Source organism: Panthera uncia, chromosome D1 (assembly GCF_023721935.1).
Source record: "Panthera uncia isolate 11264 chromosome D1, Puncia_PCG_1.0, whole genome shotgun sequence".
Lineage (NCBI taxonomy): Eukaryota > Metazoa > Chordata > Mammalia > Carnivora > Felidae > Panthera > Panthera uncia.
In genome coordinates this window covers 27,573,175-27,589,599 of record NC_064808.1, presented here as the reverse complement: position 1 = coordinate 27,589,599, position 16,425 = coordinate 27,573,175, and the positions used below count along the sequence as shown (strand labels likewise).

At 41.1% G+C, this 16,425-nt stretch overlaps 1 protein-coding gene across 2 annotated transcripts in view; it reads left to right on the top strand.

The window, feature by feature from the left end:
* The window catches only part of ELP4 (elongator acetyltransferase complex subunit 4), a 243,747-nt gene extending 229,152 nt beyond the window's left edge, over nt 1-14,595 (top strand). For both annotated transcript variants that reach the window (XM_049648806.1, XM_049648799.1), the window contains exon 10: nt 14,192-14,595. In XM_049648806.1, coding sequence (XP_049504763.1) covers nt 14,192-14,323 — 132 coding nt within the window. In that variant the 3' untranslated portion in view covers nt 14,324-14,595. The remainder of the gene's footprint in view (nt 1-14,191) is intronic.
* Nucleotides 14,596-16,425: the final 1,830 nt, after the last annotated feature.

Below are 16,425 nucleotides of genomic sequence, written 5' to 3'. Positions count from 1 at the left end.
AAGCTATTAAAATATTCATGATAACATTGTCATATTTTTATGTATATGTGTATACATATTTTTATGTATATGTATAAACAGGCATACACAAACACACAAAAACACACATAATAGCACTTATCAAGTAATTGTACTTAATACCACCTGAGTGTTCATTTAAGTTTGGAGCAAGAAAAATGTGCACTACCTCTGAGAGTGTGCCTTTATCTGACCATGAAAAGTGAAGAAAATCTCTACTGTAACAGATACTTCTCCTTCAATGTGAAAAGGTTGTATACAGTTGGTACAGAGAAATACACGTTTCATTTTGCCAAACCCAAAGCATACTTCCCAACTGCCTTTGTATAAAAGCTAACACAACGTGTCAAAAGTAAGAGCAGAGCCCTCAGTATACACCGAACTGGTGAAAGAAGTTAGGGACAGTTTGACAAAGATAAGACGTAAAGTTAAGTTTTGTATGATTTTCTTTTCATTCACATTCATACCAGGTAGACTTTGTCAAACACCTATAGTAGGGAGGAACTTGTTCATGCATGCAGAACAAAATAAAATAAGATTAAAAGCTCCAGGAAATCAGCCTACTTCAAAAAACCATTAAAGTGTGCCTATCCCTCAAGCTTTACAAATGTGTTAATTGTCGTGTTTCAGTCATGTAAATATGTTTCAGCATAAAGTAACCAAGATTTCCTGTTATAGAAGCGCTGCTATCTGGGGGTGTGGGGGTAGGGAGGGACGAACCGGGGACTAAATAACTCACTGTAATGAAACCTGCCTTTGGGCAGCACATGCTTCAGTTCTGAATGCCCAGAAATACTTCGCAGACGCTCTAGGCTGCCTAGCAATGGGGATTTCTAATTCTGGCTAGCTTGACAAAGTAAATACAACTATTGAACATAAGGCAGCTCCTAATAAAAAACAACAATTCCCCCTTGTAAACACCTACATTTGGCCCCATTAAAAATTCTTTCTTCATACCCAGGAACTAGCAGACCCTGCAATGTGGGGGTCTTAAAGTAACTGAAGAGCAGTCAGGAGATTTAATGCCGTCAGGATGTTTTACGTTGCCATTTACACCGAGCACTTCATACCCCATCTCAGGACTTGGTAGAGCAATGTTCTGCATACACTGCAGGGCATTATGCAAGCAAACACATTGGCCATTATGCTCTCAGTACTCATTCATGGACAGCCAAAAGGAAATCAATATATTTTTTACATATGCTGTACTTACATATAAAAAAATATATGGTTGCCACATTTCCAAAAGGAGTATTCATCAAAAGCTGCCAACTTTGAAAGTTATTTAGTGGATTGGCATTACTCTGATACCTTAAGCAATTATCCAATTTCAGAAGTCCCTGATTTCGGCTTGTTCACATCTTAGAATTCATCTATTCCATAAACGATCAGACAGCCCTCTGCCAGTCCCTACACTGAATACTGGATCTGCTGTAGTTCTAAAAATCTCTGGGATTTAGGGATCAACCTTGAGTTTACACACACATTTATCTGCTAACAGTTTACTGAGTCAGAGGTTTCAGATTATAGTAAGGAGCAAACATTAGTTTGAATTCTAGTAGACAAAAACAAAGGGAGTGTTACATTTTGCCACCTCCAGAACAGTTTCCATATGCTTTACAAGAAAAAAGGGATAAAAAGGAATTCTCATAGAATTAGTCTGAATTTATTTTTAAAAGAAGTTTGTTTGTTTTTTCCCTCAAGCTCAGCATTTGGTTCTAAAACATGATATGTTCCTAAAATATCTTACTACTGTTAAGCCACCTGAGGGGTAGTACCTAAAATACTGCTTCTAAAATGTTTCCTCACTTGTAGGGGGTAGAACAGGGGCTTCCTGGACAAAGCAGGTTTGAAGAGCCTATCAAAATGACAGTCTGTGCACAGGAAGATCCTGGTCTTCTTCCATTTACTGCCATAGCAGCAGTAGGTCTGAGCCCTAGGTCTCAAGCATCTCTCAGCTTGGCCCTGCTGAAGCTTCATTCAAATTCTACGCACTCTGGAGCTTATATGCTCCTGCCTGCATTGTGTGTTCCATAGCCACACAAGCCTTGGGGTAAGCAGCAGTTGGAGACCAGTAAAAACACTGCCGGAGTGAGAAGCCCTGTACACAATTAAGGGAAGATGAATGGAAGGAAGTCAGTTGGGGAGATACGGAGAGTCTCATTGAGGTGATGGTTCACAAGCAGGGGATCGCAGGAACAGTAGTGGCATGTGTGACTTCTCCGTCCCATCCCTTTATCCCAAAGAGGAAGCTAATGAGGGCTGGAGGGAGGCATGTGTCAAGTATTTCTACTGTACAAGTTTAGGTAACAGTTTAAGCCACTTATTCCATCTGTTACCTAGATGGTTGTTTTTTTTTTTGTTTTGTTTTGTTTTTTTCCAATCCTACTCATGTTAGAACATGAATGAGAATAAAATATGCCAAGGAGCAAAAGAGAAAGCAAAAAGAAAAGGGAAAGATACTGCCTTTAGTTTGTCTGGAAGGTAAAACCCTTTTAAGCAAAGTTCTTTGGGAGTAATCCAGTCTGTTCTCTGTCCATATATGAAATAAGAGAGGAAAATAGCATAACTCCCCCACATCTTAAATGTCCGCAAGTTCAGGAACACTGGGACTGACACTTGGTGGTATTCTTATTACACCACAGTCCAAAAGATTCTGGCTCACATTTTAAGTGGATTAAACTCAGCACACCATCTCCACAAACAGTACTGCCAGAGTTTCTCCTCCATGAACATTTCATACAGGGCCCAACCACTCCAACTAGAATCTTCCTGTTGACTTGGCATGACATTGACAACCACCACTTCCCACAGGAGGAGAATGGGAGTAGGGGATACTGTGGACCACTTAGGAGATAGAATATTTCTTCTGAATCAGAAGAATACAGGATCTAGAAGAGCCAGTGTATACCGCCTTTGGGAAAATTCTATCCTTTTTTTTAAATTTTTTTTTCTTAATGTTTTTATTTATTTTTGAGACAGAGAGAGAGCATGAGCAGGGAAGGGGCAGAGAGAGAGGGAGACACAGAATCGGAAGCAGGCTCCAGGCTCTGAGCCATCAGCACAGAGCCCGATGCAGGGCTCAAACCCACAGACCGTGAGATCATGACCTGAGCCGAAGTCGGACGCTGAACCGACTGAGCCACCCAGGCGCCCCGAGAAAATTCTATCTTTAATAGAATATATCTGTTTGCAATTCTTTACTGAAAATGTCTATGCATGGTTTTATAAGGATATTGGTGAAATAGCCCTGGTATTCAGAGCTACCCTATGCTCTAAGAATTAAGTCCAAGTCACTTACAAACCTCTCCACAGATACCTACCTACCAAGCCAAATGTCTCATAGCCACTCCCCTGTTTGTTGACCGCTCCAGAAAAGCTGACTTTTTTCCTATCTTGCAAACATGCCAACTTTATTCCTGCCTTAAGGCTTTTGCATTTGATTACCTTGGCCTAGACACTTCTTTTTCCAGGTCTTCATAGGTCCCTTCTCAAACTGAAAATCTTAGCTCAAATGTACTCTCCAAAAAGCCCTATCACCAAATAAAAGCGGTACCCCCTCCAGCCAATATCATATCACTATGTTTTATTTCCTTAAAAGCACCTGTCACTATCTGAATTATCTTGTTCATTTGGTTGCTTTCCTATATGTTACCTGTCTCTCCTTGAGTCATGTAAATGTCTATGTACTGTCCCTTTCTGAAGTTGTAAGTTCTTTGAAAGCAGGGATCTTGCCCGTTCTGTTCACTGTTTTATCGCTAGTACTTAAAGGAGTTCTGGCACATAGAGTAATGAATAAGAATATGGAGTTGGAAGCCAGACTACCTGAGTTCAAATTCCATTCCAGTGTCCTGACATGGCGACATTACTTCTGCTCTTTTCAAACTTGGTCACATGATCGACAACTAGCTGAAAGGGAAGCATGGAAATGCAATTTTTATTCCAGATGGCTGCCCATTCAAGAGTTCTTCTACCAAAGGGAAAAGGAAGAGTAGATATTGAAGGATAATCATCAGACTTTGTCATAGTCCACAACCCACTGGAACCCAAATATCCATGCACAGCCTTCTTCCCACACACTTACTGCCTCTCTGGGGGTGAGTGGAGAATCCTACTGGCTGGGAACTGCAGGAATTCTCTGCCCTGGCAGTAGGGGACTTCAGCCCAATTTATAATCCCCAGTTCGGCTCTCTGGAAGGAACTCCCTTGTCTGTTATCCTCTGTATCCTTTAAGGAAGTTATTCCTTGTCCATTAACATTCATGGCTACATGAAGTCACCATCAGAGAGGATAATTTTGGGGGGCTGCACAGTTCTCACAGCCCACTTATTGATAGATCAGGTTTGGGGACCTAAGATTATTCTAGGGGTTGAATAATCATAGACTTTTGACCAGGTTTGTGGTTTTTTTGGCACTACAATCCCCTCAAGACTTTAGAAGGTTCCCAGTCTGATAGCTTCCCTTCAGTCTCTCACACAAGTAATCACACCCAAAGAGTTGTCAAGACAAAGTTCTAGGTTCAGGAGACAGGAAACAGATCCCATCAAATTATTTTATGCAGAGGAAAAGTTTATACCAGAAAATTGGGGGGCTAGCAAAATAATTGGGAGGGCTGAAGGACATCGCCAGAAAACTGGCCTTCAGGGAAGCTGCTGCTTCCTCAGTCAGAAAGGTGAGGAATTGGGAGGCCACCCCAACTGGGTGCTGGTAACTGAAAGCGCACACCTCCGAGGTGGTAATCTTGTGGCTGGTAGGTTCTTACTACCACAGCAACAAGGATCCCTCGACCCCCACGAAGCAAGTAACTGGGCACTGAAACACTGGTCTGGCTTCTACTTCTGCACCTGCCTCTCAATTCCCATGGAGTTGTTGACTAGTCACTGGAATACTGATGCAAAAAAAAAAAAAAAAAAAAAAAAAGTCCCTGCAGTAGTACTGGCAAATTGCAGTAGAGCAGCAGGAAGATTCCTTCTGCTTCTCCTCCACCTTCTGAATCTAGTACAATGCTTCTAATTGGAGAAGCATAATTCACACCTTTGCAGCCTCCACCAAGAGGTTGGAATGGATACTTGTCCACCACAACTGTTGCATTCTAAGGCTTGAGTCTTTTAAAGTTTATTTATTTTTCACACACACACACACACACACACACACACACTTACACACAGTATGAGCAGGGAAGGGGCAGAGAGAGAGAGGGAGACACAGAATCTCAAGCAGGCTCCAGGCTCTGAGCTGTCAACACAGAGCCTGACTTGAGGCTCGAACTCACAAACCACGAGATAACGACCTGAGCTGAAGTCGGATGCTTAACCGACTGAGCCACCTAGGCACCCCATTGAGTCTTATTTTCCGACTTTTCTGTTCTAGCTACGTCCCTCTCTTTCTCCTTATGAGTAACTAGCTTGACGCCATCTAAAATAATCAGCTCAAGAGGGAAGGCCATACCCTTCATCTCATTTTCATCTCTGAACTGGATCCCATTTTGTAGCCAGTCTCTTAATGAGGGTATTTCACCAAAGCTCAGGAACACCCAACATCTCCTGTGAAGGTTGCCTGCTTCAGCATGTAGGGCAGAAACAGTTTTTTTGTTTTTGTTTTTGTTTTTTCAATCCTCGGAGCCCCAAATTACCAAGGCTTTCATCATTTTGGCCTCTGGGGTACAGGCAGAGTGCCTCACAAAGAGGTGTGTTCCTTTCTGACGCTTCTTCCAAAATCTCTATCTCTAGCCTAAGTTCCTTTCCTATTTGTAAGTAACGTTGCTGAATGTGGCAAGAAGCAACTAGCACAACAGTTTTCTGAATTTCTCCACCATTTCACCTTGGAGCCACTGATCAGGAGGTAAAATTTTTGCCTTCCAAGTTATCACAGTCATAACAAGGGTCACCAGCCTTCCAGTTTGCAATCTGACCTCACCGCCCACTTTCTAACCACTAAGCCACTTAAATCCCAGAACTCAAGCACATCATTTTTCAGGTACCAAATTCTGCATAAACAGGATACAAGTTAGTCTGTTGTTACAGAGATCCAAAACTACTGTGGCTTAAATAATACAGAGGTTCACTTATGTCTCACTTTAAAGCCCAGGGCAGTGACCCAGGGTCTTTGGGTGCCCACATGGTGTCAGGAGACCCTAGACTAATTTTCTCATTTTGCTCTACCCTCCTCTAACCATAGCTTCCAGTTGATGGTCCAGAATTGTTGCTTCAGTACCCACCCTCAAGTCCACATTTCAGCAAGTGGGAAGATGATGGGTAGGCTTTCCCCTAATATTTGTGGAGCCTAGAGCAATAATGTGAATGTAGGACCACATAATTATTATATCAAGTTATCAAGCTGAGAAACCATGAAATATTCATTGTCTTCCTTCCTTCACAAATATAACTTCCTGGAAAACCAAGTTTAAATTTATGATATGGGTTCTACTCTAGAACTTGGAGACAGGGGGAGAAATGGCCTGCCGCCTACCTCCTTTCTCTTCCTGTCTCCTTCCCACACACAGGGCCACATGCAAATGCTTGGGGACACCCATCCTGTACACAAACTCCATCCACACGCCACACAAACAGTGGTCCCAGGGTGTGCACACAGACAACATGATCCACCCTTGGGGCACGAACCTGGGAAAGAGACCGTGCCGACTTTGTAGCTTGTTGGACAAGGAGTTCTGAATTCTGAATACCCAGAGTATGTCCTATAAAGAAGGGGCACATCCTCTTTGCCCTGAGATCCCTTACCCCATGAGGAAGGGTGGATCAGGGCCCAGGACAGTGGCCCTCTCGCCGAGGTGAGGGAAAAGGGAAGTCAATGGCACCTCCCCTCTTTCACAGATCTGACCCCAAACTTAACCATAAGTAGCCAGAACTTAGTCACTCAGCCTCATCTACTGGCAAGGGAAGTTGAGAAATGTGACAACTTATTTTGGGAGAGAGAAAGAGTACGTGCGCGTGCACACTGGGACGGGCAGAGGGAGAGGGAGGGAGAATCCCAAGCAGGCTCTGCACTGTCAGTGCAGAGCCCCACCTGGGTCTAGTTCATGGGGCTTCATCTCATGAAATATAAGATCATGAGTGACCTGAGCCTAAACCAAGAATCAGACCCTTAACCCACTGAGCCACCCACACACACACCCCCCGCCCCCCCAGAGATGCTTTTACTGGCTGCAAAGGAAGAGAATAAGATTGGGAGTAAGCTAGCAATCTCTGCCACAGACACATGCCTTTTCACAAATCACACTTTTGTTTAGACAAGTGAGTTCTTCACAATCTGCTTTCAGAGAGGTGAGTTTGGAGGCAAGACAATACTGTCAGATATAATTGACGGTCAAAATAATTGCACACCTGAGCATTTTTCAATGGGCAGCCAGTATGCAATATGCCAGCTCTGAAATTTTGTCTAATTTTCAGATCAATCAGGAAGAACCGAATGAATTGTTTTCAATTCAAAGGATATAGTATAATTATGACATTCAATAAAACAATTTTAATCTTAAACGCTTTGAATGAATTGCATTTTAAACAAAAACTAAAAGTTAAAACCTAACCCATATTTGGCAGACTTTTTTCCAGAAATATGCAGCCACTACCAAATGTACACGTACCAATCCAAAAAGAGCAAAAATCAGTTCTGGCATTGTTTTCCCCTGGCCTATTCATATATGAGAATAACACAAAACTCACCAAAAACTAAGCAGACATATCTTCCACATGGCAAGATTTTAACCAGGTACAGAGTAACTGCAATGTAACATTACATTGTAATGATGGAATATTAATGGATAAGTGTAACAATGTAACAATGTAACAACCTATAGTTGTCTCCCAATATCCATTTGCTTCATCTTCCATAGGAATAGGGTTGTTAGGTGCGCCTGGGTGGCTCAGTGGGTTAAGCGTCTGACTTCGACTCAGGTCATGATCTCGCGGTTCGTGGGTTTGAGCCCCACATCGGGCTCTGTGCTGACAGCTCGGAGCCTGAAGCCTGCTTCAGATACTGTGTCTCCCCCTCTCTCCGCCCCTCCCATGCTCATGCTCTGTCTCTCTCTGTCTCTTAATAATAAACATTTAAAAAAAATTTTTTTTTCAAGGAATAGGTTTGTTACACACTTTTACACATTTTGCAACATCTCCCAGCCTCCCTTGTCACCAGCCAGGTGTAGCCATGTCTAAGTTCTGGACATGAGTGGAAGTGATGTGTTAACTTCCAGGTCTTGTGCCTTCTTGGCCCCTTCTTCCCACAAGCTGAGAGAAAGCAAACACATCAGCCTTGGAGCCAGAAGTGGAAGAAGCGCCTGTTGAGGCTGGCAGACCAGTCCTCACAGCTCAGAATTGCCTACTTCTGTGCTATAAAATGGGAGAAAAATAAACTTCTACCTTTTTTAAGCCATTTATTGGAGGGGGTGGGAGTGTCTCTATACTCCAGCTACTCGGCCTGTAGTCTAGTCCATCCCCTACCATTCAGAGCGGTGCCTCGTAACACAGAACTTGGCTTCAGGAATCAGCAAATCATCCTCCAGGTGAGGGCATCATTCGGCTCTTGCAAGATTCTGGAATGGAATAGGATAGGGTGTCTGTTTAATTTGTTTTTTCTCCTCATCATGTAAAGAGGGAGAAATGCTTTTAAAACTCAAGTAGAGAAGCTTTATCTTCTGACATGTCCTTTGTTAGTTATTTTGACAGCAATGAGGACATGTGCAAAAGATAGATTTTTAAAATAAGATGGACCCCAAATTGCTTCTGCAGTACAGCTGTGCCTGCTTTCACTGGCCCAGAAGCTGGGCATGTGACATGCCCCATTTTCACTACTGCCTTACTAAGTATGAAGGAAAGTGTTTAGACTTTTTAAATCTTTCCAGAAGCCAGGACTACGATCTCAGTTCCCTTTTTGATTTCTTTACAGGGCCACAGTAGAGAGCAATGTATTCTCGTTGCTCTGACGCCAGCACAGTGACTGAGACCTGCTGGCTAAGTCTCATATTCTGTTGTTGTCGCTTACGATCATGTGTAGTTCATTACATATGTAGTTGTTTCCTTGCCTTAATAAACGCACTTGTTTTTATCGTGTTGAGCCATATGTACTTTTATGAGCCATCTCAACATTTTTTTGGATTAAGAAATGTGAATATATTAGTGTGCTTGATATTTCAGAGAACACTTGTACATCTCATTTGATCCTGACGACAGTCCCATTGAGGGGAGAATTATCCCCCTGTGATAAATGAGGACACTGAGACAGGGGTGAACTGACTCGTCCAAGGTCACACTGAGAGTGAGTGACAGAGGGACATACCACACTTTCACTGGCTGCCTCTGTTAAGTGACCAAGGTAGAGCCTCTGTGTTTTAAGGTGTTTACAAGGTTTCATTTAAATTGGCTATGAGAGCACCTGGCTGGCTTAGTCGGCAGAGCAGGATCTCAGGGCTGTAAATTCGAGCCCCACACTGAGTGTAGATATTACTTAAAAATAAAATCTTAGGGACGCCTGGACGCCTGGGTGGCTCAGTCGGTTGAGCGTCCGACTTCAGCTCAGGTCATGATCTCACAGTTTGTGGGTTCGAGCCCTGCATCAGGCTCTGCGCTGACAGCTCAGAGCCTGGAGCCTGCTTCAGATTCTGTGTCTCCTTCTCTCTCTGCCCCTCCCCCCCTCACACTCTGTGTGTGTCTCTCTCTCTCAAAAATAAACATTAAAAAAATAATAAAAGTAAAATAAATTGGCTGTCCTTTAAGGAACAAAAGAAAAGTCTATTAGAAAGTATTGTTGAAATAGTCACACTGATTTCTGTGACTCTAAGTAATACAAAGTGTGACCCTTCAGGAAATGTCAGAAATATAAAAAGGATTAAAACAAATCTGTATTCATCTGTGAAGGGTTAAAATGTATGACCTCAAAGAGAAAACAAACAGTGCCTGGTGGTTTGGTCTTGGCAAAATAGGAAAAATATAAATTGATTAAACTTATTTTAATGGGTATTTACCTGCGATTTGTCTCAAGTCCAGGTGTAATCTAGGTTCATTATCTTGCCCCTTCTGTCTGAGAACGGTGAGTGCTGAGCACAGGTCTGGCAGGCTGAGAGAAAAGGAATTAGGAAGGGAAACTCCAGAGCCAGGAAACCCAATCCTGCGCACCTACAAGGACCCAGTGTAGCTGCCGACTCAAGAAGGAACAACATACGGACAGTGGCTAAGCCCAACAAAGAGACACAGAGGTAGGCAGTGGGGGAAGATTCTCGAAGTCTGGCTCTGGTTTGGTCCCCCCACCCCCACCCCCGCCCTGAGCTGCAGAGCAAAGTGCTCCTGCTGCTCCTGCTTCATTCTGACCCAGGGCTTCCTCCGGGCCTAAGGGTGCCTTTTGGCAGGAGCTCCCCTAATCTGCCAGAGTATTTTGCCAGCCCCGATGTTTCCCACCTTGTAGCACCAGAGAAGAGGGACCCGTTAACCCAGTGGGATCACTGCAGATCACCTAGGCCTCTGTGAGATACTGGGAGCTGTCACATCTTTCTCAAATCCCTTTGCCTCCGTAGAAATCATCATTGTAGACAAGGCATCAAGGGGGAAAATAGGCACCCAGCCAGATAGGCAGCTCTCGCATTAGCAGCACAATCCCTTCCTCCCAGAATCTGGGGAAAGAAAATGAGGTGGGCAAAGCTTCCACTCAAGATGTAGGATATGTTTTTGGCCCTCGCCTCCGAACTCCAGGTATAAAACGAGAAAGATAAATACCTTGATTTGGCTTACGACGTTGAAAATGGTATGGTTTTTTGTTTTTGTTCTTTTTTGTTTTTTTTTTTTTTTAACAATCTGGTTTCTATTTAAACCATTACTGAGGAAACAGCAAGGTCTAAAAGTTTATACGTCCCCACGGCCTTGCAGCTTTATTCTAAAGGAGGCCACATGCGATGAGGAGTGTTTTACAACGTATTTTTTTTCAGAAGACAGATCTGGGGTACAGCGGCATCTGACCATTTACATGTCAAATGTGTAAATGCTTTGGAAGCCTCCAAGGACAAGTCCCTCACACACCTGGCAAGCCGGAACCTGATCTCTCCTTCTTCCTCCCTGCTTCACATCGCACTGACATGGCGCACAGGGGGAGGCTCAGAAAGGAAGAAAACAAAACCTACTGGTTGGGAATTTAGAGTGCATAGGAAGCTCATTCAAGCAACAATCACCAGAGCCAGCAAGATCATTCACCTATTTCCAAGAGCCATCGTTGGGCTTTTTCAAAGGACATAAGTATGCAACTCGCGTTCACAATGTAGCATTTGGTCAGAAGCATTTCATCATATCAACCAAATTTTTTTTGTACTCAGAAGTTACACACGAATGATAGTTGACTTTTCTTCAAAGCCATTCAACCTGAAAGATTTCCAAGCATGTCACACGTCACATTTAGCTACTCTTGCTATGAAGGGCTTTCAGCCAACTGGCCCACGTTCATTGCCTAGAGAAGCAGAGGAAGAGAAATTTTTAGCAAATAGGTAAGCTCCTGAAATAAATTGTATTATGCTGTTCTGAACACACTACACTAGTTTCCTCATTTAGATTATCAGAACAGTATGACCCTTCACCCAAATGTATCTTAAAGATGTATTAGCTCTACTGTTAAGCAAATCACCATTTCCACATGTCAGAATCCAATTCATTATTTAGCACCTAGCCCATCTCCATGAAGCTTTTTTCTGCTCTCCTTCCCCCACCTGGTTTCTGCTTTGTCTCTGCCTGTCTTGTAGACGTGTCTTGGGCTTCTCACTATGATGGTTACCAGCTTGCTTGTCTTAGTTGTGTTCCTGGAATCGTAAGGAAATGAGTAATGTAGAAGAGCTCTGTTCACCTTGCTTCAAGTAGATTCTAACTATTTGTTGACTCCAGTTGATTTCCAAAATAGCCTAATCACCATCTGACATCATCCTTATGAGGTCCCAACCAAAAGTATACACACACACTTTTTTTTTTTTACGGTGAATTTTCTTTGAGTTGCAGATAACTTCAGATCATGCATATATCCTAGGCATTTTTCCTTTACTCCTTAGCAATAGATCTTGAAACACTGAAGTTCAGACATATAATTAGATATCTCTTGGGGCACCTGGATGGGTCAGTCGGTTAGGCGTCCGACTTCAGCTCAGGTCATTATCTCGTGGTTCGTGAGTTCAAGCCGTGAGTCAGGCTCTGTGCTGACAGCTCAGAGCCTGGAGCCTGCTTGGGATTCTGTGTCTCCTTCTCTCTCTGCCCCTCCCCCACTCACAATCTGTCTCTCTCTCTCTCTCTCTCTCTCACTCAAAAATAAATAAACATTAAAAAAATATTTTTTTTAACTAGATGTTTCTTTCCCTCTTCTTCACACGAACACTGACAGAGTTAACACTGAAAAGACATTCATAACCTCAGACTTTAGAGTCATACATGTCTTTTAGATTCCTGAGCCTTTCATGCTTTCTGGAAAAAAACCAGGCTGTGAATAAATGAAAGAATTGTTTAAAACAAAGAAACAAGTATGTCTTTATTTGAGCTTTTAAAAGTCATTCAAGAAATAGACATTTAGTTATTTAATATAAGACAGGTTGGGTGCTATGGATACAAATGAATATTACTATATGGATATCATCATATGGCGAGTACAGCTTTTCTCAACACTTCTGCCATCTTTGTTGAACATATGTCCATCATGGTGTCTTTCATTCTAGGTATATTGGCATTAAAAAATAAGTACAGGCAAACTGAAATCAAAGAGTATTTTTGTAAATTTTTTTAATGTTTTAAAATATTTTGATCCTCTGTACACAGCTTGTGTTTACATGACAATAAACAGGCCTTTTATCAGGAAAGAAACTAACCAGAACATATGCTTACAGATCATAATATTTTGACCAAAAAAAATGGTTCTACCTTTTTCATCTTACTTTTTTTTTTTTTTTTTCATATTGAAGGGAGTTTTCCAAATGAAGGGTTTCAGATAGGTTGTCTCCAGGTCAATTCACCACAAAGCTTTGGTTAGACCTTGATGGACCCATCCTACCTCACTTACCTTTAGACTCCTACTCTCACTGTGTGCCTCACACAACAGATATGTTCCCTTGAGCTTGGATTTTTATGAAAATTGAATAGGCTGGGGAACTAACAGTTAAAAGAATTTGATAGAGATCCTTTTGAAAACCAAAAAAGTTCTCTTATTTTCGAGAGACAGGCAGACAGAGCAGGAGCAGGGGAGGAGCAGAGAGAGAGGGAGACACAGAGTCCGAAGCAGGCTCCAGACCCTGAGCTGTCAACACAGAGTCCGACCCGGGGCTCGAACTCACCAACTGCCAGATCATGACCTGAGCCGTAGTCAGATGCTTAACTGACTGAGCCATCCAGGTGCCCCAAAAAAGTTCTTTTAATATATGAGTATTTCTCCTTAATTACAGTAACTTTTGTGTAATTATGGTCAGTTACTGCATCTGCTTGAATCAGCATCTCTCTGCAGAATAGTTAAGATGGGGAGCTGTTCAAAGCTAAACTATACTTTTGAAAACATGACCGATGTCATGCATAGAAACAAACTTACCAAGACCTGAAATTGATATCATAGCTGACTTACCTGAGTATATAAAAAATATTGACCCTTTGATTGGTATCTTTTTTTTTCACTGTGTCAATATTTCTACAAAAATTTTAAGTTCCTAAGGAAAGTATAGCCTTGAAATAGAATCATCAGGTCAACTTTGAACAGACAAAGGGAAATAAGCATTTGTAGGAATCCATAATAGCTGAAGCTACAGTCAATTAAAAAATAGCATTTTGGAATCCTGGCAAAAACAAAACAAAGCCAAAAACCAACCCTGCCATTACTGTAACAGTGTTATTTTTTAAGTATGCCTTTTATGTATGCATTTACATGTTTTCATTTGGACCTAAATAAGAGACATCTTAACATGTTTAGGTTTGGACTCCGGAAATGTTGCCCTAAGATCCCTGGTCCAGTTTCCGCAACGGCTACAATTTGTAAAACCTATAGTGGGAATAAAATGTGATTCTCTTGCGCTTCATTCAGTCTGAAGAATTGTTTTAGCAGGAATTTTATATGCAAGACTAAATGCTGATCAACAGAGCATAATATTGTATTCTGAAGTGTGCTAGCTAAAGCAAAATTAATTTTTTTTTTTCTTCTTTCCTTCTCCTGAAATCTTCTGCCATAGCGACTGCATTTGCCTCCAGACTTGTCAGACACAGTGAGCCGCTCGAGCAAACAGGATCTGGCAGAGCCCTCCAAGCTGCTGGGCCCAGGCTGTGGCGTGATGGCCGGAGGCAAGAAGCACCTGGACTTCTAGTGACTCCTCCTTAGTAGCTGCGCGCAGGATTATATGACGCTCTCATTATGACTGCTAATAGCTTATGTAAATATTTTTCTTAACGAGTTGACCCTCCAATCTTTGGAAAACAGTTAGGATTGCAAAATGAGGCCACCGTTCTTCATTTTCCTTAACCAACCTTTTCTACAGAAAGAGTAGAGCAAAAATGCTTTCATTTGAAAATTTTGTTTTATGCCCTATCTACAGAAAACAAATGACCTTGTTTTTAAATAAAACATCAAAAACTCAAAGTGCCTCACAGTGTCATTAGTGTACGTGTATTAAGGCACTTAGTTCAGGGTGAAGTGCATATGACGGCGGGTAGCCTGTAAAACAGTATGAGCTTCGTAATTGCATATGAAAAACATTTTCTCTTTATTTCTGAAAAAGTCACTTGCCCCCAAAAATGCTAAAGTTTTTTTTTTTTTTCAAAATGAAAAATTCATTTGCTAACATATGAAGACCATTATAAAATGATTTTGCATTTATGCATCCTGTTATTAAACTGATGAAGGCAAAATAATATTTCGGGATTAAGATTCCATTAAAGATAAGCAGTCTGCCATAGTGGTTAATAAATAAAGAACTTGAGTGACAGAAAGCATGGAAGAAGAAGTTGATGGTCTTCTGTTTAGTAATCCTAAACAATTGAAGTCAGCACTATGAAATTACGTCAACAGACATAATTCAGGAATGAAATTCAAACTGACGGCAACATTAATGCTAGGGGAAAGCATGTATTGAAGCCTGGCGAGAGATTTTCACAGAACGCAGGTCTGAGACAAAGCAGAAAAGTAAAACTAACTCAGATTTCCATTGCATCAGGTAAGCCCTTTGTGAGTTATGGGCATTGGTTGGGAATGTACATTTATCACCACATAAATGTGCATTTTGGAGCATATAGCATATCGAAATAGTTTCCATATAAAACAGTAGGTTTTTGAATCATAGTTCCATATTCTCAAAGCTTTTGACACATAGACAAAAAGTGAAGGTTGAAAAGTAACTTGCATTTAAGTAAAGAATCTCAAGTTATAAAAAGCTGTTCAACATCCATTAGGAGAAACCGAATTTCCAAAATACATCTTCAGATATGTTCGAATAAATTTTGAAGCAATTATAACTAGCATTTTTAAGCAGTTTGCTTGTAATACACCACAAATTATACTTTATTTGCTCTTGACAACACTGTAGAAAACAAAGACTAGGTTTTTAAAACTGTCTAACCAATATGATGAATGTCAGTCACTTAGAAAAAAAAACCCACTGTAGCATAAACACATACTGTATACAGGTTTTATTCAGAATTAGAATAATTGAATCAATGACAGTGATTTGCCAGGATGTCAAATCTCTCCATCATATCCTGTCACTACCAGTTTATTTTTTGTGATCAAAATCAAAAAGACAACTATTTTGTCACCCGCTATTTTATTAGTACTAAAAATCAGGTTTCTTCTATTTTTTTTAGAATGTCTGGTTTATTTTTTTCACTTCTTTTAATTCGAAAGACACAAATTCTTTCCCATTTTCTTTTCAAAATAAAGTTTCAGAACTGATCTGTCAGTTAAAATTAAAGGGCTTTTATATTAAGCAAAAGTGCTTTTAAATTTTAAAGCAACTTCAAAAAATCAATTTAGTCCATAGATAATAAATAATGTGTAGGTACTCCACAAAAGCATCGCTATGTCCCTTGAGAGCATTATGAACAATCTGAATAAATTCAAGTGGATATTTTAGTTGGGTTATTATTTTAATAACTCTAACCCTTTTCTTACCATCTTGGGATTCGCTTTGTACAAACACACAATGGAGCAGTTATATAGCATTTGACTCTGACAAGGAAACGTGAGGTCATCAGATATGTAAATCGCTTGTTCAAAATACTTGAGAGGTCATTGATTTACTACCCCGGCTACCATGTCTGTAAAATGAACACTCAATTACTAGTTAGTATATGCTATGCAAATAGACAAACACCATAAAACTTGAATGTGCATATTTAAACCCTTGTCTTAAACATAAAAAAAACTTTTCAAACTCTGTAAAAGTGCATGTTGAACAATAATAGTAGCTGGGCT